Here is a 25,306-nt window from a genome sequence, read left to right on the forward strand (position 1 = left end):
TAAATACAAAGTAATGGAAACCCAATCCAAATTACAAAATTAGTTCAAAAGATGTAATAAAAATAAGATTCAAAGTGAACATTTACGTTGAAAACAATAGCTACAACAAATTCTAGGCAATATTGGCACCTTATAAATAAAAAGAAATGGCAATAGAAAAAGCAGTCCAGGATAAACCATATACCCGAGGAAGTGTGGATCAGGTATATTACTTCCACCTATGATCTATCTGAGCCATGTTCATGTTAAAGGATATTTGTACCGTGCGCTATCACCAACAGAGTGTTCCCCTGGCGCTCTGAAAAAGGCAACGGGGGGTGAGTTAGTGGGAATAAGCTGGAAAAGTGCAAGAGAGCAGTGATGTGCTGTTGGCAGCCTAAGCCCAGTGGGTCCGTTGACTGGGCTTGGGGTGTTTTACGGTCGGTAGTCGTCGTGTGCTGTTGTGCGAGTCTGTGTGGTTTGTTTTGTTGTTGCAGTGTAGTGAAGTTTGTGCGGATTGCTGTCTTCTAGGCTTGTGGTTGTGTTTGGTTAAGAGTATGAGAGGTGTATGCAGAGGGGTGAAATTGTTAGTGGATCGGTTAATTGGAATTGCTGTCCTTGCAGTTATGTCAAGGTGTGATGCTTGCTATCATTCACTATTCCATCTGAGTGTGGCACTTGCTAATCTTCAATATCTTTTCTAGATATGAGGCAGGCTAGTGATCACGATTCCCTCCAAGTGTGGCAATTGGTAACATTCATAGTTGTATTTAAGTGTGGCACATGCTAACATTCACAATCCTATCTAGATGCGATGCAGGCTAAAGTTAGAGAAAGCAGAAGCAGAGGAAGGTCTTGAGGAGAACCATCTCTGGTTCCGAAAGCACCTCAAGTTTCACAGAGACAGGGAGGCTGTTCCAGAGGGAGGCCCCAGCAGAAGAAAGAGATCTACCACCAACTAGTTCCTTGGAGAAGCGACTGACCATGAGGTAGTTGAGGCAGATGAGCGAAGAGCTCGAGAAGGAAGATATTTGGGAATTGAGAGTTGAGGGTATTGAGGCTCCAGGCCCCAGAAGGCCTTGTGGACAATGCAGAGGGTTTTGATCTTAATCCTCGCTGTCACTGGGAGCCAGTGCAGAGATTTTAGTCCTGGAGAGATACGATCCCTGGGCTTGAGGCCAAGGACAAGCCTCGCAGTCCTGTTTTGGATGAGTTGCAGAGGGCGGAGAGTAGAGGCAGCAGATTTAGAAAGAGGCTGCTGCAGTAGTCCAGCCTAGAGAGAACCAGAGCTCTGAGACGGTGAGCCTTTGGGGGAAGGAGAAGAAAGGAAGAATACTTTTGAGGAGGTGCAGCTGGTAATGTGACTTCTTGGAGACTTCAGAGATGTGAGGAGAAAAGGAGATAGTGGAGTCGAAGATGACCCTGAGGTTTTTAGTCTCACAGGTGGGAGCAGGAAGGGGGCCAAGAGAGGCCGGCCAGAAAGTGACAGGAAAGGAGGGAGCAGGTGTGCCGAAGAAGAGACTATCGGTCTTACTGGCATTAAGGCAGAGATCATTGGTGGCACACCACTTCAGTATAGCAGACATACAGTCAGAGATGAGAGCAGGAGAAGAGGTGGAGCCTGAAAATGAGTTGTCATCAGCAAAGCACTGAAGGTTGGGGCAGTGAGCGGCAAAGCGATGGGCAAGAAGTGCCAGGCATTGGTTGAACAGCCAGAGAGAGAGGTTAGACCCCTGCGGAACACCACAGGTAGAGATGGCGATAGAGGAGAGGAGACGAAGGACCCAAGTTGGACCGGGGAGGGTCGATCGGAGTCAGCCAAGCCAGAGACTGATCAGTGATAACCAAGTTATCACTGAGACGGTTGAGCAGGATGGCATGGTTGACCGTGTCAAAGGCAGAAGAGAGATCAAGTAAGATGAGGACACCGGATGTTGGAATCAAGGTTGGAGAGCAGGTCTTCACGGATGTTCAGGAGAGCAGTTTCAGAGCTTCTGGCAGCTCTGAAGCCAGACTGATGGTCGTGGAGACAACCAACAGATTCAGTGAGAAGATTAAGCTGGAAGATGGCCAGCTTTTCCAGGAGTTTGCCCAGGAAAGGAGTGATGGAGATTGGACGATAGGTAGCCGGGCCGGAAGGGTTCGCAGGGGGTTTCTTAAGAAGAGGGTGCACAAAGGAGTGCTTCAGGGGAGAAGGGAGACTCAAGCAGCGAAGAAGTGGTTGCAGAAGTCAGCCAGAGTAGGAGCCAGGCTGTCAATGTGGTCCTTGATGATTTTGGAGGAACAGGGCTGAACCTGTTTTGACGAGACTTTCATAGATCATACTTGTCTAGAAACCTCGTCTTTACAGACATGTTGAGGCGGAAACAACTGGGAAACCTTCCTATTTATGTATCTTTCATTCACTATACTGCATCATTGGTTAGTCTGGCACAAATGTTTTTGGAACAAGCTTAAAACTTTGTGCGTTAGATCCTGATTTGTTAATTTTACTACATGATATCCCTGTGGTCTGTACTCCTTTTAGATTCTAGAGGGTATTTTACGAAAGAGATCAAAACGTTGAGGGGACTAAAAAAAGGTTTTATCCTTGCTCGTCCTATTAAATCTGTTTATTTTCAGACGGGCATCATACCCTTGCACAAACACATTTTGTCCCCTGAAATTAGGACCATTTTGCGAGAAATGGATGGGCATGCTGATGATGTGGTCCTTAGGACTCCATCTAAGTCTAAATGCACTGTTAATTTATGCTATAGAAGATCATTTCGAACTTAATTGTAATAAAACTAAGATACTTTCCTTTGACAGACAACTCGGGATGCTAAAACATTGCCTGTAAACTGGGATAGCATGTTATTCCCAGGATAACCTTAGTTAAGTTCAATTTAGGCACAAGCTCGTCAGGTTTGGCAGCACAATTGTTGATGTTCAGTCCCCCCGGAGCTGGAACGCATTAACACCCTCCATCAGAACTGCTGGTTCCATTGATTTATTTTAAACATTTTTGAAGCGCCACCTCTCTGACCTCAACCCAGGCTAAAAGCATTGTTCCTGCATTTTCCTCCACCAGCATTTAAAAATGGTACTGAAAACTATACTTGTTGTTTTTGTTGGTCCTTCGTCTCCTTGTTTTTTGTGCGCCCTTAGGCCCATGGGCATGTGGCACGTACAAAAATAAAATAATATTGAAAGAGTTGTACGTTTTAGATCTTTGTGAGTACACTTACTGTGAATTGGCTCCTAATACTAAACAGCACGAGACTGGAGTCCTCCCAACAATATTTGCGTGGTTTTGATAGAGAATATGATGGGTTAGCCATGCTGCCCAAGGTTGTGGCATACGCATGCTTTGCCCTGATACACTATGGGATGGAACCTAATTACTTAATCTCGGATAGCTAGATTAAGTGAAATGGACCTATCTGTCTCACCAGAGATGGGTGTATGCATTATACTTCAGTTGGCGACGAGAATGGGATAGTGTGCAGCAAGCCAGGTCAATTGTCAGACTGATAGAGATTTGCCTTATGTGAATCACTCGCCTCTGGCTGCACTGTACCAAGGCAAACAAAATGTTACGCAAGACTGTGGATTATAGTAACACAGAAAGGGCGATGATGCAGAATATAGCTCCACCTCTTAGGTTTCTCCCCAGTCCATGGGAACCTCTGGTCCCTTGGAAATATTCGAAGAAATCTTTTGAGCACTACGCAGTAGCCGTCTCGTCTGTGAGTCCAAATTTGGTGCTGTGAGAAACCTAGGGGTATTCTCACTTTTAGACCCCGAGAATCCTCTATTTGTGTGGCCAGGGGAGGGCTGTCGCTTTCAGATCCAACCCTGGGGGTGGACTAGCGAAGGAGGATCACCTGGGAAGGGCAGTCTGGGGTCATTTTCATGGGAATACCCTAGGCAAGACATGGTATCCCCTTCTACCAGTTACCCACGATCACAAGGCCCCACCCCTACCTTCTTGGGGTATTTTCAAACGCACACATCTCCCTCTCCCCATTTTCACATAATACTGGGAACAAGGAGAGACAACTGAGCTATATATATATATATATTTCTGAAGCTTGTGGAATCTGCTTAGATCACATGCTGTGCATAGGCCGACATCTAGTGGAAGCTGCAGAGTATTACAGTTTGTTTTTACGAAACTCGAAAATGGGCGTCGACACAGGGCGTGCCAGTAATACTATCCCTAGTGTGACGTCCCCTGTACCCATGATCCCTCTTGCGTCTAGGACCCTCAGATTGTTTTTTTCTGCCATGCTGGTCGGAAGCATTCCGCGGAGTTCCCTGGCTTTTAGCCATAATTTTGCAAATATTATATTTCCTCGTTTTCTCCATCCCGACGTCGAGTCACTGAATATCGAAGCTCGACGCCGGCCCGGAGACGATAACAACCGTCGAGAACTGCACAACGGACTTTGAGCCTCGGAAGGCCTCTGGCCTCGGCCCGGGCCTTGGAAGGCCTCTGGCCTTGGCCCTACAAGTAGGGAGAGTGGGGGGTGGTACATACTCTACACTCACATATATTTATATATATATATATTCCTACACACAATAGCAAGCTGCCACAGGGTACGTATGGAGGTTACCCCTTTCCAATTTTACCTCAAGTGCAACCGCAAGTACCCTTGGGTTGACAGACACACCACCTGTAACCTCTGCTTGCCAAGGGACCACCCCGAGGGGACCGTTCGACAAAACGTTGGGCCCACCACGCCAGGCAACGAGTGGCCATGGAAGCGGAGGGCACCTTCAGTGATGGCAGCGATGCCGTACTATCGGACGGCGAGGGCACCATGGTGCCGAAAGACAGCCAAGCGCAAGTCACCGACCTCGGAAGGTTGTCCGGCAGGGCAGCTATGGGTTGCACACCCGGCGACGATAGCGCTACCCACACCACTTCCACTAAACACTCGAAGTCCAACCAAGACTCGATGCGCGTGTCGAGGTCTTGGAAAGAGGCACGCAAAGAACGGTCCACCGAATCGGTGTCCTCTGGGCGTTCTCGGTCAAGATCGCCGCATGACACCAGGCAACGATCCACTGTTGCCAAGAGTGCCTCACTCACCAAAGTAATGGAGGTACGATCGTCCGAAGATGAAGCCGACCTCCATCCCCAGGCCGCACTCCAGAAGTCGGCGTCAGCAGACCGCTCGATGGCGGTTCCCGTTTCCCGACGTCCTCACTCTAAGGAAAGGGATACTCATGGGGACAGGGGGAAAACAGCAGAAGAAATGAAGAAATCCTCTCAGCCTTCTTCTCCTCTGGTACATAAAGACAGTGCTAGGTCTTCTGATAAACAGCTAACCAAGTCCCCTGCACAAGCCCATAGGTCCAGTCAGGTTATAGCAGGGAAACACTCAGAGGAAAGGATAATCCCCAGCTCCAAAGAATGGTCCAGTGAGGATATAGACTGGGTTATGTGTAGAATGTCATCCCTAGCGGACTTCTATGCCAAGAACCCAGATCACTTCCTCTCCTATACCCCTGACGGGGCTACTCCCTCAGGGTCTAGGGACCCGTTACCCGCTGGTAAGAAACCTTGAGTTGAGGCACCAACGCAAGGTCGGTCTTCTGCCCCTTTCTACGTACAGCCATACACTCAGTATAGTCAGGATCCACTACAAGAAGAGGATCCACATTTGGTAACGTTGGACGACCAAACTGGAGTGGACTACTATGGGGATGATGAGAACCAAGAGGAAGATGACCCAGCAGTCTACAGAGTAGACTCCCCGGTAGGCAAAGAACCTCGGGTTACTGACTCTCCAGTCGACAACCAACCTCTCCTAAATGATGTGTAGAGCGGCTGAACACTTCTGCATAGACACCCGGGGAGCACAGGAGGAGAGGGACTTTGCCGAGGAACAAGTAGGGGAAAAGAGAGCAATTGCTCAGGCCATCCCTATTCTCAAGTCTATACAGAGGAGAATTGATCCTTCCCTTATCAATCCTAACCTCACCAGGGCGGTAAACGGTAAACGCCAGAATCGAAAAATTGTTCAGGGCAGCCCTATCGGACCCGCTTTACATAAAGGGGCAACTGAAACCGGACTCCCTGGTAGTAACTAATACCCGAAAGGGGGCGGGAACGCCCCTATCTTCGTCTGAGGCTCCCCCCCCCCCGACAAAGGGAGCAAGAAGATCTATGGGTTGGGAAGGAAAGTAGCCTCAACTTCCACCTACCAGGCAAGGATTGACAACTCCACCACTCTGCTGGCTAGTTACAACTGCCACCAGTGGGAGCAAGTTGCTGCACTTATAGACTCTGCACCGGAACCTTTAAATGGCCAGTTGGCACAGGTGGCATCGGAGGGGAGAGTCGTGTTAGGTTGCATCCTTAAGGCAACCTTTGATGCCGTGGATAACGCCGGCAGGCTAATAGCAGAGAGCACTGTCATTAAGAGGCATGCTTGGTTAAGACAGTCAGGGTTTAATCCTGAGACACAAGCATCCTTAATCGACATGCCGGTGGAGCCTAATCTACTGTTTGGCAAGGCGGTAGAGGACGCATTGAAAAATGCCAAAGATGAGTATGAGACTCTGAAATCCCTGGGACAGTTGACCAACAAGCCCCCTAATCAAAGAGGGACTGGCAATTTACGTCGCTCATGCAGACAAAATTCACAAAGAGTCTCCAACTATTCTCAGGGGCAGGGTACATCATGGGGTAATAACCAGCAGTCTACCCAAAGTTATAACGGGGGAAACAAGAGGGGCCGTGGTAAGGGAAGAGGCAGGCCCAGCAGAGGCGGCACGCCTCCCGCAAAACAGTGACGCCGAGATCTGGGTCCCTTCCCACTCATCTCCAGTAGGAGGACGAATTACCAACTTCACCCAAGCTTGGGAAGGGATCACATCAGACAGATGGGTCCTGTCCACAGTGTCCGCAGGATACTGCATAGAACTGTTCGAGCGTCCCCGAAACCACCCCCCACGACAAAAAGTACATTCCTTGGACCACCAGAAGATCCTCCTCAAGGAGATCGTCAATCTTCTAGAAAAGGTCTCGATAGAACTCATCCCGGGCAAACAGGTAAACAAGGGTATTTATTCAACTTACTTCCTTGTGCCAAAAAAAAGATCTAACAATGCGCCCAGTCTTAGATTTTCACTCTGCAAACAAGTATGTCAAGCCCCAAAAGTTTCGCGTGACTACTCTCCAAGAGGTAATCCCCCTCCTAAAAAAGGGGGGATTACATGGCAACATTGGACATGAAAGATGCCTATTTTCGATACCTATTTTCATATTTCCATGTTCCCAGCGCACAGAAGATTCTTGCGCTCCAAGGTGGAAGGTCAGCACTACCAGTTGAAGGTGCTGCCCTTCGGTATAGCCTCGGCTCCAAGGGTATTCACCAAGGTTCTGGCGGTGGTGGCGGCAAACCTACGCAGGGAGGCAATCCCAGTGTACCCTTACCTGGACGACTGGCTCATCACGGGGGAGACCCCAGCAATTTGCAGTTTAAACAATCAAAGAACGATCAACCTCCTCTTTGAATTGGGTTTCTCCATAAACGAGAAGAAATCAAGCCTGGTGCCAAGCACCTCCAAACAGTTCCTAGGAACTGTACTAAACACTCTAGAGGGGTTGGCCTTTCCATCAGAGGAAAGAATTCGGAATATACTACTGCAGATTCCTCAATATCAGTCAGGTTGCCAGATAACGGTGCACAAAGCGATGCGTTTGCTAAGCATAATGGCGTCATGTATTTACATGGTCCCCCAATGCGCGCCTGCGCATGCGTCCCATGCAAGAATGGTTGGCGAAACAGTGGTCTCAGGCAAGTGGTTAGTGGGACGATCTAGTGGTCGTTTCGCCAACACTGGTACTAAGTCTTCACTGGTGGACAAGAGAGAACCTGTCAAAGGGGAAACCCTTTTACGATCCAGAAGTACAGGCTGTAGTCACTACAGATGCATCCCTGTCAGGGTGGGGAGCACACCTCCTTCACCAAACAGCTCAGGGTCTCTGGTCTCACACAGTGGCCAAGAATCATATCAACCTGCTAGAGCTTCTGGCAGTATTCAGAGCGCTTCAAGCCCCACCTGTTAAACCTGTCAGTGCAGATCTTAATAGACAGCACAGCAGCGATGTTGTACATAAACAAGCAGGGAGAGACTCGTTCGCCAAATCTGTCCAAGCTTGCCCAACAAATTTGGATATGGGCACTCAGACGGACCATTTACCTGTCATCTCAACATGTTCCAGGGGATCTCAATCCTCTAGCAGACGCCTTGAGCAGAGATCCTCTCCCAAGAGAACAAGAGTGGGCTCTACACAGAGAAGTCGTAGAAGACATCTTCTCACAGTAGGGTTTCCCCACTATAGACCTATTCGCCACAAGCGAAAACAGACAATGCCCAGACTTCCCATCCAGGTTTCCCCAGCCAGGCTCCAAGGGGAACGCCCTGTGGACGAACTGGTCAGGAATGTTTGCTTGCGCTTTTCCACCAACTCCTCTGATGAGGAAGGTGGTCAACAAGATGCACAGGGAATCAATGACGCTCATACTAGTTGCTCCCATGTGGGAGAGACAACCGTGGTTCCCACACCTGCGCAGGCTAGCAACGTGCGAACCAATCAGACTCCCGTGCTGGTACAACCTACTATCCCAGCACCAAGGTCAAACAGTGCATACTCAACCCCGCTCAATGAACTTGGCAGCATGGCTCCTGAAGTCATAGAGTTTGGACACCTCAACTTACCACAGAGGTGCATGGACATCCTAAAGGAATCTAGGAAGCCGAACACAAGGCACTGTTATTTTGACAAATGGAAAAGATTCGTTATCTGGTGCCAGAATAAGCAAATCAACCCGGTTGATTGCACTCCTTCCACTATTGTCACCTACATGCTCCACCTGCTGGACGCAGGGTTGGTATTTAATTCACTAAAGGTACACCTGGCAGCTCTGTCAGCATACACCACCTCCCATAACAAGTTATCGTGGTGGAAAGTACCAGTGGTTAAAGCCTTCATGGAAGGGGTAAAGAGAATCCACCATCCAATTTCTAACCCACCACCAGGATGGGACCTTAATGTGGTGCTGGCTAAACTCATGGGCCCCCCATTCGAGCCCATGCATAAAAGCAGTCTCAAACACCTGACATATAAAACTGCCTTCTTAGTAGCCATTACATCGATAAGAAGGGTCAGTGAAATTCAGGCTCTGTCAGTGCAGGATCCTTTCTTTACTGTTCATAAAGATAAACTGGTTTTACGAACACACCCTAGGTTTTCACCTAAGTTTATTTCTAAATTCCATGTAAACCAGTCCATTGAGCTTCCGGCTTTCTCCCAAGAACCCCACCGCTCGGCTGAGGTGAAACTACACATCCTAGATGTGCGTAGGACAGTCCTATACTATGTAGACAAGACCAGGGCGCTAAGAAAAACAGACCAACTGTTTGTCTCCGTAGCTACAGGCAAAGAGGGAGATCGCGTCTCTAAAGGTGCCATGTCTAAGTGGATTATAAATTGTATCCAGCAGTGTTACTCCCTTTCTGAAAAAACTCTGCCTTTCACTCCAAGAGCCCACTCTACAAGAGGAATTGGGGCCACTCTGGCTTTCATTGCAAATGTACCCCTTGACACCATTTGCAAAGCAGCTACTTGGAGCTCTATTCACACTTTTACTCAGCACTACTGCATTGACACTCATTCCAAGACAGATGCTCAAGTGGGACAAGCGGTTCTTAGACATTTATTTGCTCATGACCCTTCTCACATCCCATCTCCTTCTTCTAACACTGCTCGCTAACCTATGCACAGCATGTGAGCTAACCAGATTCCACAAGCCTCAGAAGGGATACATTACTCACCGTAATCATATTTCTGATGCTTGTTTCTGCTTAGATTCACATGCGACCCACCCTTCCTCCCCTCTGAGAGAAGGTGCATGGATGCTTGTAGTCTCATCTTTCTATCTATCTGCTTGGATAATCTTTACTCACGCTACTCCTCATGCTACCTCATGTCAGAAAAAATACAATCTGAGGGTCCTAGACACGTGAGGGATCATGGGTACAGTGGACGTCAAACTAGGAATAGTATTACTGGCACGCCCTGTGTCGACGCCCATTTTCGAGTTTCGAAAAACAAACTGTAATACTCTGCAGCTTCCACTAGATGTCGGCCTATGCACAGCATGTGAATCTAAGCAGATACAAGCATCAGAAATACAATTACGGTGAGTAATGTATCCCATATAACTAAACTAACAACTACCTCCAACTACCCTCACGTCCACTAATGGAGTCAGGCAGACCCAACCCTGACCACATACCTGCAGCCCATTAACATCACACCGGTGTATACTGGGAGGCTAGTGAGGGTAAGAAGTCGTATGCAGTTGGGAGAGCAGGAAGGAGGCTGCAAGGCTGAGATTGGCAGAGGATCCCTCTTAAAATCCCAAACGCCAGACGCGAGCTTGGATGATTGTCTGGAGCGGAGAAGCCGAGAGACCGGGAGCTGTCAGGAGAATCCAGAGGAGGATATTGTGCAGCGACGGTGGCCCTTTGAGGAGAAAGGGCTGCAGCATGTCACAGGAGCCGTGCCTCCTACGTGTTGGAATCAGACAGCAAGGACCCTGCTGCCGAGGTCTGGACAATTGCTCGTTCCCTTTGGGCTAGTGCCGACTCCAAGGGGGTCTGATGGGCAGGTGGTAAGACACTGAGCTCATCTCCAAGCCCAAGGACGGAGCTGCTGATCCCCCAACCCTGCGCGGTGAGTTTGATCAAAGAGAGAGAGTGAGAGTGACGCGGACGGGAAGGGGAGCGTGTGTGGGAATACACCAAGCAAAGCTAGAAAGGGTCCGAGCCCGACTGAGGGAGACCCACAGGTGGAAGTAAAGAAAGGGTTTGAGCCTGACCGAGGGAGACCCGCATTTGAAAGATACATTGAAAGTGAGAGAAAGCAAACGCAAGAAACAAAGTAACAGAGTGACCCTGTGTGAGAGAACACGATATCAGAAGTCTCTGAGAAATAAAAGCAAAGTCCCTAAAGTGAAGGGAAGTTGAGTGAAATATTGAAAAGCAAACGAAAGTGAAAGCCAAAGCAGGGAAACCACTAGGTGTAGGAAACGTGAATAGAGTCCCCAAGAAGGCTTGTTTGAAACAGAACTGAATGTAAAGTAACAGAGTGTTAAAGATATGTGTAAACGAAACGGAAGCAAGATCTAAGAAATACAACTAACAGAATGCAGTAGTGTCGGAGTGGTCATGCATGGAATTAAGTAAAACCATGCAATTTCGACGGTAAAGCAAAATGAATCGGCAAGTAAGCAGATTGGGGAAGGTTACCCAGTTTCAAGTGTGTATATTAAGGAAGTCCAGAATCATGTGAGGGAAGCATGAGAAATACACCATGAAGAATTGTTGTAACAGAACTGTATTACACTTGAAAACTACGACAGTCTAGAGAACCGTAAGTGAACGGTGTGAATTGTGGCAAGCCAAGAAGATTTGAAACTGAATAAGGAAAGCATAAGTATCCCTTTTTGTGAACTATTTAAAGTAAAACAAGTATTTTGAAGTTCCCAGGTGACTGGAACGTGGGGAGAAGAACTGTGAAAGAACTCTATTGCCATCTTGACATTATTTTGACACACTTTTTTGTTAAACATAATCCTGTACCCGTTTTGAGAAATAAGGTGAGGGCAAGTGAAGGTTTTGACAGACATTTTATTGTTTGGACAGGACAGAACCTTATGACTTTTTTTGTTAATGGCCGAGACTTCTCCCATTTTAGAGATTGGACCAGATAGGAAGTTTCCAAATCACTTTAACGTTACAAATAAAGGTTTTGAAACTGTTGTCTTGCATATCTAACCTGATACCATGCGTACCTTAAAGTGCAGAAAGAAGAATGCTGCTACTCATGCACCCCCCAGGTACTCCAGGACAGGAGAAATTTGGCGACCCCATGAACTTTCGGATGAGGAGGCAGTTTACCTTAATGAATATGAAAAATATATTGCAAAATTGGATTGACATTAAGAAACTAAGCTCAGTATTCTACTACAGAGGTACACATTTGACAAAAGGACGGAGAGGGAGGAAAAATCAGTGGACATGTTTATCACTGCCTTGAGAGGATTTGTGTGAACTTATACTTTTGGGCAACAAACTGGGCATCTAATATCCGTTTATGCAGGAACAGCCAGATTTGAAAATGCCTGAGGGAAAAAGGCAACCCACCCTTGGAAGAGGTGTTACAAATAGCTAATGACGTGGAGCATACAAATAAATGTGTGAAAGCTCTTGAACAAAAAGTTCAACAGTGCGAGCAGCCTGAGGGAAAGAGTGAAGCTGTGGCAGCAGTCGCCAACAACAAGCCGTCCACAAAACCAAAAGTAACACATTTCACCGCTTCAATCATAATAATCTAAAACCATCTCCTTCCAGAATAGGTGTTATATATGTGTGAAACCATGGGCCATCTTGCCAACAGTCTTTCTTGTCCAGCTCTAGAAGTCAAATACACCAAGTGCAAAATGAAGGGATATCTGAGAAAATGCTGCACGTCTCGCACTATAAACATGAATGAATGGATGAATGGATGGTATGATCACTCAGAAGAAGCTGTTTTCGCGGTTGATGAGGAGGAAGATGAGTTGGATGGCCCGAGGGATCTTGTAACGATCGATAATTGTCAGGTTGAAATGATGATGGATTTGTGTGCAAAATACACCCTCATCATGAAGAAGATATTTGATGAGATTTTCTTGAAGAGGATTTTAATGGAAGTTCATATAAAACCTCAAGCATGTGTTGGTGCGAACATCAATGTATTATGCTGGTTAAGAGGAAACCTCCAATTCAAAGGGAGATCAACATCAGGTCCAGTCTATGTCGCTGAATAGAGGTCCGTTCTCTTGCTAAGTTGGCTGCAGCAAAAGAAATTTAAAAACAGATTGGATCCTAATGAAGTCTGTGTGCTGCTTTGTGACAGTGATGGGATGCAGTTGTAATTGTTCAAAGAGAAAGTCTGCTGTCTGAATGGCTTTCTACACACGATTTGTCTGGTTCAAGGATCAAAACCAGTTGTACATAAGGTGAAATCTGTTCCTATGGCCACAAGGGGTCAAGTGAAGAAAGAACTACTAAGATTAGAGCAGGATGGCATAATCAAAAGAATCAGAGTGGGTGTAGCAAAGCCCAATGGAAATCTGAGGCTCTGTATGGACGTTCGTGCTCTCAATAGGTGTCATACCATATCGTCATCCCCTCCCTAATATAACCGACTCTGTCCACCTTGGGGGGAGTCCTGTGTGTTTTCGTCCCTTGATATCACATCAGCGTATCGCCAAATATAATTACACCAAAAATCAAAGGAACGGACAGCTTTCATATCACCAGAAGGTCTGTTTCAGTTTGTAAGTGCCATTTTCTGCTGGTGTCTGCGGGATCTGTTTTTCAGAGAGTCATGCATGAAATATTTAAGGATGAACAATGAGTGATATGTTGCCAGGACAATATACTAGTGTTTGGGGCTGATCAACAAACTCGTAATCAAAAACTAAAAAAAGTGATGGGTATGCTAGTAAAATGGGGCCTAACACTAAATAAGGTTAAGTGCACATTTTATCGTAAGGAAATTTAGTATTTAGGTCACACAGTGCCAGCAAAGGATGGTAACGTGAAGGAAAGGTTGGTAGACCACATCAGAAGTGCCGCAGAACCGCATGACAATGAAAGGCTTTACGCCTTCCTTGGCGTGGCAGAGTACTCGTGTGTCAACAACGATACGCAGTTGGGTGGTTGTGCTCCCGGAGTATCGATTCGATGTTTAATACGTGCTTGGGGAGAAATATCCCTGGCTATTGTCTATCCAGTTTGGTCACATGTCCAGGAGAGGAGAATGAGGAGAGCAAGGATGAATGTGTTTTAAATGTTAAACAGAAAATTGTATCAAAGGAAGAGTGGGCTGACAACATGAGCTTTGATGTTTTACTTAGCAATGTGAGGAGTGAACTGAAGGAAAAAAGGGGCGGTCATGAGGAAGTGTTGTGGAAACAGATTTAGAAGGTTTATGGATAGTGAGAGATGAGTTGCAGGTAAATGGTGAGTATTTGATGAGTAGACCGAATCATACCTCCTTGTGGGGTGAGGAAAAGAAAAGAACGAATCATACCTCCTTGTGGGGTGAGGAAAAGAATCGTAGAGTTGGCCCATGAGGGTCATTGGGGCATCACAAAGACTAAGCAAACGGCACATGCAAAGTATTGGTGGCCAGTGTGTGACCTGGAGGTAGAAAGAGGGGTAAGGAATAGTTTGTCGGGTCTGCTGAGTTAAAGTCTAGTACCCCGGGAAAGCCCAATGATTTTAGTCCCTGTGCTACAGATGCGATGAGGGAAAAGGTCGACATGGACATAGTGGGGCCCATTCTAAGCTTGGGTGTGCACAAATACTGCATTGTGGTGGTTGATATCTTGTGGGTGGAGGTGAAAATCGCCCAATGCATTACCACAAAAGAGGTGATTGACTTCATGGAACAGGTGTGAAGTGGTAATGGACAATGGGGTTCGGTTTAGATCCAAAGAGATGTGTGAGTACTTGGCTGAGAATGGGGTTCAGCATAAGTTCACAGCAATCTATCACCACCAGGCCAATGGAGTTGCAGAGAGATTTAACAAGGTGGTAAACAATTGCATAAAATGGGTATGGGCCAATGGGGAGAATTGGGAGAGAGTTCTGATAAGTAGTATTGAGGAATATCTTTACTTTGCATGGGTCTACAGGAGTGTCACCCTTTGAACTGAGCAGAGGAAGGAAATCCAATTGCAACTTGTATGGTTCTGTATTAGTATCACTCGTACTTGTTTATTGATTTCTGTAGGAGTGTTGCACTTACTGAGGGCGCTCAGTAACGACTTGATGCCATGCATCACCTCCCATTAGGGATATATACTTGCACACAAATCATTAGAAGTGGAACACTCCTACCGAATTTAATAAACAAATGCGAGTGATCCTAATACAGAACCATACTTATTTTGAGAAGCAAACTATCTATAGAAAAAGTGCCTCACACCAGACCAATAAGGTCTGACAAGAACTCAACTTTGCCTTGACAAAGACAAACTGCAGAAACACGTGTTTGTTTGCACAGAAAAAAGAAAAAATACAACCGATTTAAACAAATCTACACCTTGCTTATCAGACTTATCATTATTTCACCTATTTTGACTTTGGCTAGCTCAACAATCCAGAACCATCCAGTTTTTCCATATTCGCCCTTGAGGCTAGGAGTGGAGACTCTTGGCTCTGTTTGTGCAGCAAGCCACCTTTACAATTTAGGGCGTGTAGCGTTCAGGGAGACGTCCACTATGCAGGACTCCCAGATCTATCTGTGTTTGGTATCGTGCTCCACTGCTTCAACTGACCCTCAGATCTAGCTGTGTTTGGTATCATACAGTACTGTCTCAACTGACCCACAAATATAGTTGCTCAGTCTGATACCCTGTTGCTCTCCTAGGCATGGGCCTCCTTCCTACGGTGCAGGACCCTCGGTGCTTGGTTATCGTGCTCCACTGTTTCGGCTGACAGTCACATCTAGCTCTGTTTGGTATCAGACAGTACTGCTTCAACTGACCTCAAATCTAGAAGTGTTTAGTCTGATTCTCTGTTGCTGTCCTAAACGTGGGCCTCTCTCCCACGGTGTGGGACCCTCCGGTCTAGCTGTGCTTGGTACCGTGCGTCACTGTTTCAGCTGACCCTCAAATCTGGCTGTGTTAGGTCCAGAACTATGTTGCCTTCTTAGGCGTAAGACTTTCTCCCAATATACAGGGCCCCTAATATAACTGTGCTTAGTTCAGTACTCTATTAATCCCAGAAACCCATCACTACCTAGCTTAATTAAGTCCCATTCCACCAGACCATTTAACGCCCTTAACCCTCCCTGACAGTGCACCCTTAGGAAACACACCCTACCCACTGACAGAAATCACAGACTGAGCCAGAGAGCACCCTAGCGTATCCAGAGAAGGAAAAACCAAGATTACAACGCCTGCACAACACAGCATAGAGGACCAACTACCCTACTACTCCTGCACCTTAAACTGAAAATTGGCCCGACCCAGAAAAGGACGCTGAGAAAGAGAGCAAGATCGTGCAACAAGGGAAGCGAACACACAACACCGACAGAACCCAGAAGAAGCAGCCCCATTGGAAGGAAACGCCCCTACCACAGCCATAACCGGAACAAAAATCTGTAAGAGAAAAATCCTTATACCTCACACCTTATCTCGCAACAACCAGGGAACAACGACACCTCAACATGGAAACCTCGAGACGTGCAAAGAATTTCCCGAAACACCTGGAAAAAAATCCATAGCAGTCAACAAGATAGTGGGATGGCTCCAACCCCATTACCCCTCACATCAAAAGAGCAGAGGGGCACCATCCATATCCACAACATCCCACACAATACAAAGAAGCCACGACAACCAACAATGCTACCTCCGACCTAACAATCGGACTCGATGAAGAAGAAGCCATCGCTGATCTTCAACCGAGCAGGATCACAGCAGAAACACCACGACTGATCAGCCCTGCTATCAACCTATTGGACCGGTTCAATGAAGAAGCAGCTGTCGCCGTTCTTCATCCTACCAACATCAATGCGGAAACACCATGACCGGAAAACTACAACCTGAACAACGAATAACCATAAAACAAAATCACACCCAGAGAATCCACTGTAATTTAATAAACGCAAGGTCAATGTCCAAACATTCAACCGAATATACGACCTCCTATCGGAAGGGAGCATAGACATCCTATTTGTACCCGAAACATGGCTAGATCATTAAAAGATCACAACTAGCTTAACGACTGCCTGCCTGAAGACTTCAAATGCATCCAAGCAAACAGGAAATCCAAAAGAGGGGGAGGACTAGCGATCATCCACAAGGAACAACTGGCCATCAAAATGGAAGATCCACTAAACATCGATAAATGCAAATCCTTAATACTACGGCTATCAGTAAACCCCAAAACTAACCTGAAATTCATACTGATATACAGACCACCAACCTACGATGCGACTTTCATAGACGCGTTCACGGAAGCAATCATCATCCTAGCCATCAAGTACAATCATCTGATCATCCTCGGAGACTTCAACATCTGGTTCGATGAAGAAACCACAACCACACAAAAATCCTTAACCGCCCAACTAGCAGCCATGAACCTTCAACAACTAGTCAAAGGAGCAACACACTCCGCAGGGCACACATTTGACGCAATCTTTGCCAACAAGGATCTCATCACCACGGCACCCCCAATTCAAATACTCTGGAGCCACCACCTCATTATTCCATTCATAATCACAACGGCCGCTCCAACAAAAAAGCAACAAGAAAAACCACCGATCATGATGAAAAGAAATTGGAGAGCCATAAACAAATCCAACCTAACCGAGCTCCTGGAACTCAACAAACCACAAGCAACAACCATGGAAGAAGCTGACATAGACAAAAAAGTTGCCCTACTTCATATCTGGATCGCAACAACTCTAGACGACATCGCCAAAGAAAAGCCCTTCACCCCATCACGTAAGAAAACAGCAGCAAAATGGTTCACCCCACTACTCGGCGCCATGAAAAGAAAAAAACAAAAACTAGAATCTGAATGGAGGACCAACAACACCACTGCAAACACATTGAAATTCCCGCGACAGATCCGCTCATATAAAAAAAATACAAAAAGCGAAGAGGAAACACTACGACACCCGAATCTTCAGAGCACCAAACACCCAAAAAGAACTCTTCAAAATCATAAACGAAATAAAAAAACCTGGCTAAATCAGCTATTCGAAGGGACTCAGCCATTGACGTTCGCCCAATGTAAAAGCGCCTTTGGCCTTTCGGAGACCAACAGGTTCTCTTATATCCAAATCAGACATTGGTGCTCGCATCCCTAGACCCGCATGGCAGCCACACAAGAACTAGATTCCCTCGAGTTAACAGCCGCACATCCACCGAGCCGAGGGCGAATTTCAGCGCTATACAAACTATTGCAGACAAATTTACTTACGGCTAAAGCATCGTATATGTCACAGTGGAAAACAGAACTAGGACACCCGATTCAAGACCAAGCTTGGGTTGACATCTGGTCACATACTCATTCGTTCTCTTTCTGCGTTACTAACCGGGAATGTGCACATAAGCTCCTGTTAAGATGGTATTACCCACCGCTTCGACTACACCACTTCAATCAGTCCCTGGACCCGCTATGCTGGCGCCAATGTGGCATGACGGGCTTCTACCTACACATGTGGTGGACATGCCCGATAGTGGCGAACTTCTCGTCCCCGCGTATCGCCACCATAGCAGACATCACCCAGTCGACATTACCACTGGATCCAGAACCAATCCTACTGGGGATCCCGGTCCCAGGCATATATCTGAGATCTGGCAAGCAGGCGGCCCGCATAACGCAACTGCTTCTGGCTGCGAAAATCACAGTAGCTCGAACTTGGAAATCCCCGGAAGGCCCCCTAATGATTCTGTGGTGGTTGAAGCTTTGGGACATCTTCATAGCGGAAAAGACCATGGCGGAAAACGGAGGCCACCTTCACCGCTTCACAAACATATGGTCGCCCGTGATAGACTAAGACCAGCGCTAACATTCAAGCCACGCTTGGTGGTGAATGCCCAACCGGCAGAGGACAGGGACCTGGCTGGATCAGCTGAGGACCAAGATCCAGAAGGCAGGCAGAATTAGAGGGCAGGGGCGGAAACTTAGGGGATGTTGAAAATGGCTTAAAATGTAACATATGCCGAATTGTTGTAATGCAATGTTTTCCTGTGCACTAACCAAAAATAAACAAGTTTTAAAAAAAAAATCTCCGGGCTGCAACAACATGCCAATTCCATCAATGGAACTTTGCGATGACCTAGGAGGCCACTTCAAAAACAAAATAACCTTCATCCAACACACCATACAAAACAGACCAAGCGATTGCACCTCAAACCCCACCGACACCAAAGAGGAACACCCAAACAAGCTACGAAGCTTCCCAGAAATATCAGTGGAGACTTTCGTCAAACTGGTAAACCAAAGCAACAAATCGGGCTCTCCTGAAGATCCTTGCCCCATGGACATATACAAAACAATTCCCAAACAAGAAACCCCCATGGAATACCACAGGAATCTCCTCAACCTCTCAATCTCAACAGGTAAAGTACCACAGGCCTTCAAATCAGCTTACATCAAGCCGCTACTCAAAGACACAACAGGAAACGTAGAGGACTTATCAAACTACAGACCCATTTCCAACATAGCCAAATTGCTAGAAATGTACGTCTACAAAATAACCCAAGAATTCATAGAAAAGCACTGCCTACTAGACCAGGCACAAGTTGGTTTCAGACCAATGACAGGAACGGAATCCGCTCTCCTCTCAATATGGGACGACCTAAAAACGAACGCAGACTCGGACAACAGTACCGCCCTGATTCTCCTTGATCTGTCCGCAGCTTTCGACACTGTCAACCACAACATCCTCATAAAGAGATTAGAAGGACTAGGGATAACCGACACCGCCCTATTATGGATCAAATCCTTCCTAAAAAACAGAACCGAAACCGTATGGATGAAACCTTTTAAGTCCAAACCTAGAGACTCCACGTGCGGAGTACCACAACGATCATCCTTCTCCCCGCTTCTATTCAACATCTACTTGTACCTATTAATCAAACTCATCAAAAAACACTGCCTCCCATGCTACAACTATGCCGACGATACTCAAATAATCTTCAACATACAAGACACCCGAGAAGAAAACACTACACTAGAGAATTGCCTTCGTGATATATTCAACTGGATGAACCTCAACCACCTCAAAATCAACCCAGGCAAAACAGAGATAATGATTGTTTCAAAAAAGGGAAGGAGATATCAGCTACATCCCTTGGCCAAGAGAGCTCGGCACCACACCAGCACCATCACTAACTGTAAAAAACCTAGGGGTCCTGATGGATAACAACCTCACTCTAGAGCCACAAGTAAACACTCTACTCAAGAAATGTTTCTTCCTCCTGCAAGCAGCAAAAAGGATCCTACCGTTCGCCAACAAAACACTTACCATCATCGCTCTGATCGTGTCCAGAGTGGACTACGCCAATAGCCTATACCTGGGCGTGCCCGAACGACTTCTAAGAAAAACTACAATGCATACAAAATGCAGCAGCCAGACTCCTCCTCAAGCTACCCAGAAGAGAACACATCACACCCACGCTAAAAATACTACACTGGCTACCATTAAAACAGCTAATAAAGTTCAAGTCCATGTGCATCACGTACAGAGCAATACACAAACAAGGTGCAGAATTCCTAAGCGATAAACTATGCCTACATCAACTGACAAGAACATTGAGATCAAGCACCGACACCCGCCTGGAACCAAAACCCTATTACAGAAGAAAACTCAGAGGATCCTCTTTCTCTCACCAGGCACCGAAAAGCTGGAATGACCTACCTAAGAATATGAGGAACACAATAAACCACCTAGCATTCAGGAAACTCCTCAAATCATGGCTCTTCACAGCCTAACCACAACAGCGACGCACTAGAATGCCCACCCAATTAAACAACGATGAAAATAACAACCTCGGTCACTCCCAAAATGGACAAACACTGAACCCAGAGAACGGACCACACGACAGACCATAAGATAACATGGGAAATAGCCACAAAAGGAGTTCACCATAGACTGATCACATACTCGGACCGAGACGAAACCCCTTAAATGACTCATCCACTCCCTCCCGGACGTACCTATCCAAACCCCCAGCAGACGCATTTAGATAGAAAGTTTGTGAGAGGCGTCCACTACACCAGTTCCAGCACCCAAGGAGGAGAATAGACACCCAACCCACATTAATCAATCCATCAGCATTAGAACACCTATAGGGCTCGCTAGAATAGAATGGTGAGGAGCACTTAGAACACTTACAGAGCGCGTAAGAACAGCACAGGGAGCGCCTCAGACAAACCAAAACCCTGCCAGGCGTAACTCCTTCGCCCACCGCGATGGGATTGGGAGGATTGGCGAGTGCCACACTCGGACCGATTTCTGAATGTTAGCATGTTACTTGATACAACCCACTAACAAAAAAGCATTTTTGCAGACTTATCTCATTCAAAAATCTCACACAACCATCTCTCGCACAACAACCTGCACGCACTTCACAACACTGCAACAACACATAAGCAACACCAACAGCACACAAGGACTGACATCGATCCGATACTCGCACCAAAGCTCAGCACCCAGTGTATACCTAGTTGACGCTGCCAACAGAACACCACTTCTCTCACTATCCTACTCCCGCTCCACCTACTAACCCATCCCACCTTTAATACCTTTAACATTTAACTTAGTCGGGACCTACTCACCTTTTCTGCATTTGTGAACTTGGTTTTAAATCGGCGTTCTTCAAACTGTGGCCCTGGACCCCCTAGGGCGCCCGAATGATGTCCCAGTTCGGCACAAGGCTATTTAGAAAGTTGACTACAGTGACCTCTTCTTTTAGGCTGTGGGGGGCATGGCAAAAATATTTGTACTCTAGGGCAGTCTCAGCACCAAAGAGTTTGGATGCCACTGATTAAAATCGACAGTACAGTCATTGTTTCTGCGGTAAAGGGAAAGATTTTGAGTTCTCGCTATTCCTTAGTCGCTGTAAATTTGGTGGTCTAACTTTGTTTTTTTTTTCTTTCTTTAGTGACAGCTATATCGTGCGTGTAAAAGCCGTGGTTATGACCCGAGATGACTCCAGCGGGGGTTGGTTGCCACAGGAAGGAGGTGGTCTCAGTCGAGTTGGTGTCTGCAAAGTTATTTACACAGAAGGCTGTGGAAGAAGTGCCTTTGTCATCTATGGAGTACGAATAAAGGACAAACTGGTAATGGATAATGTTTTGAATTTGATTTGACTGTGTCCATTGGTTATGATCTCAATAAGTCTCTTCATTAACAAATATAAATATGTATCACTACTTCCCAAAACATTGTTTTCCAAATTCATCATTTGACTGAACCACAAATATACAGAAGTTTAAAATCCAGACACTAAAGATGCATGACCATTCTAGATAATTAGAACTGGCAAATATTGTTTTGATATATATTTTTTTCTTATAACTTTGCTGTATTGAAACTGGTGATGAGCTTTGTAACATAGTCTGGGCACTGGCAGCTGGCTGGGAAAACAGAACGTGGCTGTTTGAGGCTAAGGGTAATGGGGTATTGTCAGATGCTCCGGTGACTTCAGCTGTGTGTGATTGAAAGTCAATTGATGAATGGAAACGGCTACTTTGTTCAGGGTGTGTAAGATTCTGCTTGAATAATTCCACGTCTACCTGCTCCGGGTTTAAAATAATTTGAGGATGGGCTAGTTGAAGCTCTGCAATGTGCCTGGAATTGTTTTTGGTATAATAGGAAAATATTGTTTTGGCTATTACCCATTGGCTTTGCTCCCCATGTCGGTGTAGGGTTCTGTTTCTGAGAGGAAAACGTGCGCAGTAGCAGTAAAGCACAATGTGGCATGGCAAATGTAAGCCATATGGCATTGCAGTGTCTATGACCTAGTTCCATGACTAGGTTTTACTTCCAGGGCATTTCTAGCTTTTGGTTTTGTGAAGGATACTGGGTGCTTCTACCATGGAGAAACGTTATACATTTCACACACAGGCAAGGCTGTTCAGTGAAGAATGGTGCAGCTAACCTGTGATGCTTGTACCTGGCAGGCACACTAGCCCCTTGTTTCTAAAGGAGGATATAGTATGACACTGTAAAGTTCCTAAATCCTGTGCCCAAATCTTGGCAGCCGTACCCTAAGCATTGTACAGAAACTAGAATGCTAGACTAGAAACCAGTCTTGATTCTAGACCCTGTTCCGTATTAACCTCCTTTATATGCCCATGCCTTCCAATTTCAAGCCACCATGCAACTCCTGCGGTCTAGATCTTGGTTCCTTGCCTTGTTCATCTAGACACCTATAATTTAGCTTGTGACACTGAAATGGTGAGGCATAGGTAGCTGAGTTTAAAGCTGAAACATTTAATGGGGCTTATGGGATGGTAAAGGAAAGAAGGAAAATAACGAGATAAATGTGCACTAGCGTACTGCAGTAATTGTTTGCATTCGTGTGCATTTGTCAACTTCGATCGGGGCCTAGATTTAAAAAGAAAAAGTGAGGAAGCACATTCACAGGTTGGTTGTACTTTTTATTGGATGCTTGCTGATTGTTGCTCGCTGCTTGTTCACTCTCTCCTCTGCATAGGTTTGTGCTTGATAATGTAAGAAGGCAGTATTAACATTATTGATCTGGCTATAAGTGAAGCAGATTGTTGCATGTGTGCGTAAAGGTATGAGAAATTAAGCATGCAGATGTCTCATCAAGCCTGCAATAGTAGAATTAGTGTTATAGTACAAAGTGAAATTCTAGGGCCTTGCCTCCTCTCCAGCTTTAGGAAGAATTGCTAAAAAAAAGAGGGGGTTGGATAAGTAGCAGAACTGATCTGGGATTGGGCTTGAGATAATTATTTGTTGTGGCTTACAGTAAGTACTTTACCCCTTTCTGAGTGGAAGTGATGACTCAAGCTGCTCAGCGTAAACCTGCAAGGCCGGGGTTCAAATTGAGATTCGACTATCTATACTGTGCGTAGATCCATAGCATGAAGTAGGGACAAGCACAAGCCGTATAACTCTTGCTTGCCACTAACAGCATCTAAGTAGACCTCTGTTACAATGTAAGAAAGGGAATATCTAATATGGAGCCGAGATTTTAAAAAATCTGAAAAGATGTGCGAGCAACAATGGTTAAATCACTACAAAGATCATGGGTAGACTGTTCAAATGTTGAGAGCACTAATCAAGGAAGGGTCATAAGCTTTCAGGTGTTATGGTTATTAAAAAAGGATGAAAGGTGTTCATTCTTGCAGCAGTTTATTGGGCACCTGTGGCAAAGGAGGCCTGAAGACCTCCAATGATAACTAGGGCTGTGAGCTTGCTGAAGCTCTGTTCCGATCTATCAAAACAATATGCCAAGAGATTAGGTACCTGTGGAAGGAAACTCCATAGATTTGGTGTGCAACTTCAATTCTGATGAAAATGCCAACTACACAATGGCTTTGCTTACTACTTGGGTGCCCATTGTTAAGGATTATTCAAATAACCTTGGATTAGAGGACATCGGAATAAGAAAGTCTGTAGCAATCAAGATATGCAAGGCAACAAAAAGCACGCTTATTTAAACCATTGTGATGGAGGCAGAAGAGAACATTGTTCTGAGAAGTAAGTAGAAGCCCGCTGGACAGAAATATAGTCCTGTACACCGAAATGATGCAAAATGGAATGGCCACCCTTGCAAGGGTAAGGAGCTTAATATCAAGACAGCAAGTGGACGTTTCGTAAACCCTTTGAAGAAGCATATTGTCCATAGCTCAGAAGAAGCCATGTATGGACTGGGAAAGGTGCATACATCGCCAGGAAATAAGGCACATTGTGAGAAACCTGATTCCTTGCAAAGGTTGGGATCAAGTAGAGTGGCACAGGTCCACCACCAGGTCAACCAATCAAAACGTCAGAATAGCAATGAACCAACTGCAAAAACTATTGACATTTCAAACCCAGGAAAATAAATCAAAAACAAGGAAACTGCTTTGAAGTAAAAGGAGCAGGGCATTTCTTCAAAACGAATAGGTAATATGAAAACCTCTGGTGCCCAGTTGATTGGTGAATAGATATTCAGAGGTTTATGTAATTTCCTTAAACCTTGTTGCATTTAAAAAATACACTGATCTCTGCTCCTTATTGGAATCAGAATGTGGACGTGCCAACTCAGACAGGGCGGGCATCTCGCGGTTATTTCATGCCTTTCCATCCTTAAATTAGCTACATTCTATTGAATCAATATAATTTACCAATAATCCAACACTTTGGATAGAGAAGCTACACTGATAACATTTTGGTTGCCTGCTTTGAGATAAAATTGCCTATTGTCAATATCCAACCTTCGTTGAGGAGCACGATATATAAGCTACCCAACAGTCCGGCTTCCGACCTAATCACGGGACCGAGACTGCGTTGTTGGATTTAAAATCTTATATCGCAAGTCTTATCGATGAACGCAATACAGTCTTGCTGCTGCTTTTAGACCTGTCCGCCGCGTTTGATCTAGTTGATCATCAACCTTTGGCGGACAGGTTGATTACAATTGGTAAATGCTCTCCAGAAGCATCAGTATGGTTCAAATTGTTTTTGGGTCCACGAAATATGAAAGTCACTAAGGTCAATGCTCAC

General features: G+C 45.8%; 1 protein-coding gene across 2 annotated transcripts in view; it reads left to right on the plus strand.

Moving 5' to 3' along the window:
- The window catches only part of SPRED2 (sprouty related EVH1 domain containing 2), a 392,302-nt gene that overhangs the window by 165,287 nt on the left and 201,709 nt on the right, over positions 1–25,306 (plus strand). For both annotated transcript variants that reach the window (XM_069608158.1, XM_069608159.1), the window contains exon 2: positions 21,729–21,906. In XM_069608158.1, the coding sequence (XP_069464259.1) occupies positions 21,729–21,906 (178 nt within the window). The remainder of the gene's footprint in view (positions 1–21,728; positions 21,907–25,306) is intronic.

Source organism: Ambystoma mexicanum, chromosome 4q, assembly GCF_040938575.1.
Source record: "Ambystoma mexicanum isolate Mex_15411 chromosome 4q, UKY_AmexF1_1, whole genome shotgun sequence".
NCBI lineage: Eukaryota > Metazoa > Chordata > Amphibia > Caudata > Ambystomatidae > Ambystoma > Ambystoma mexicanum.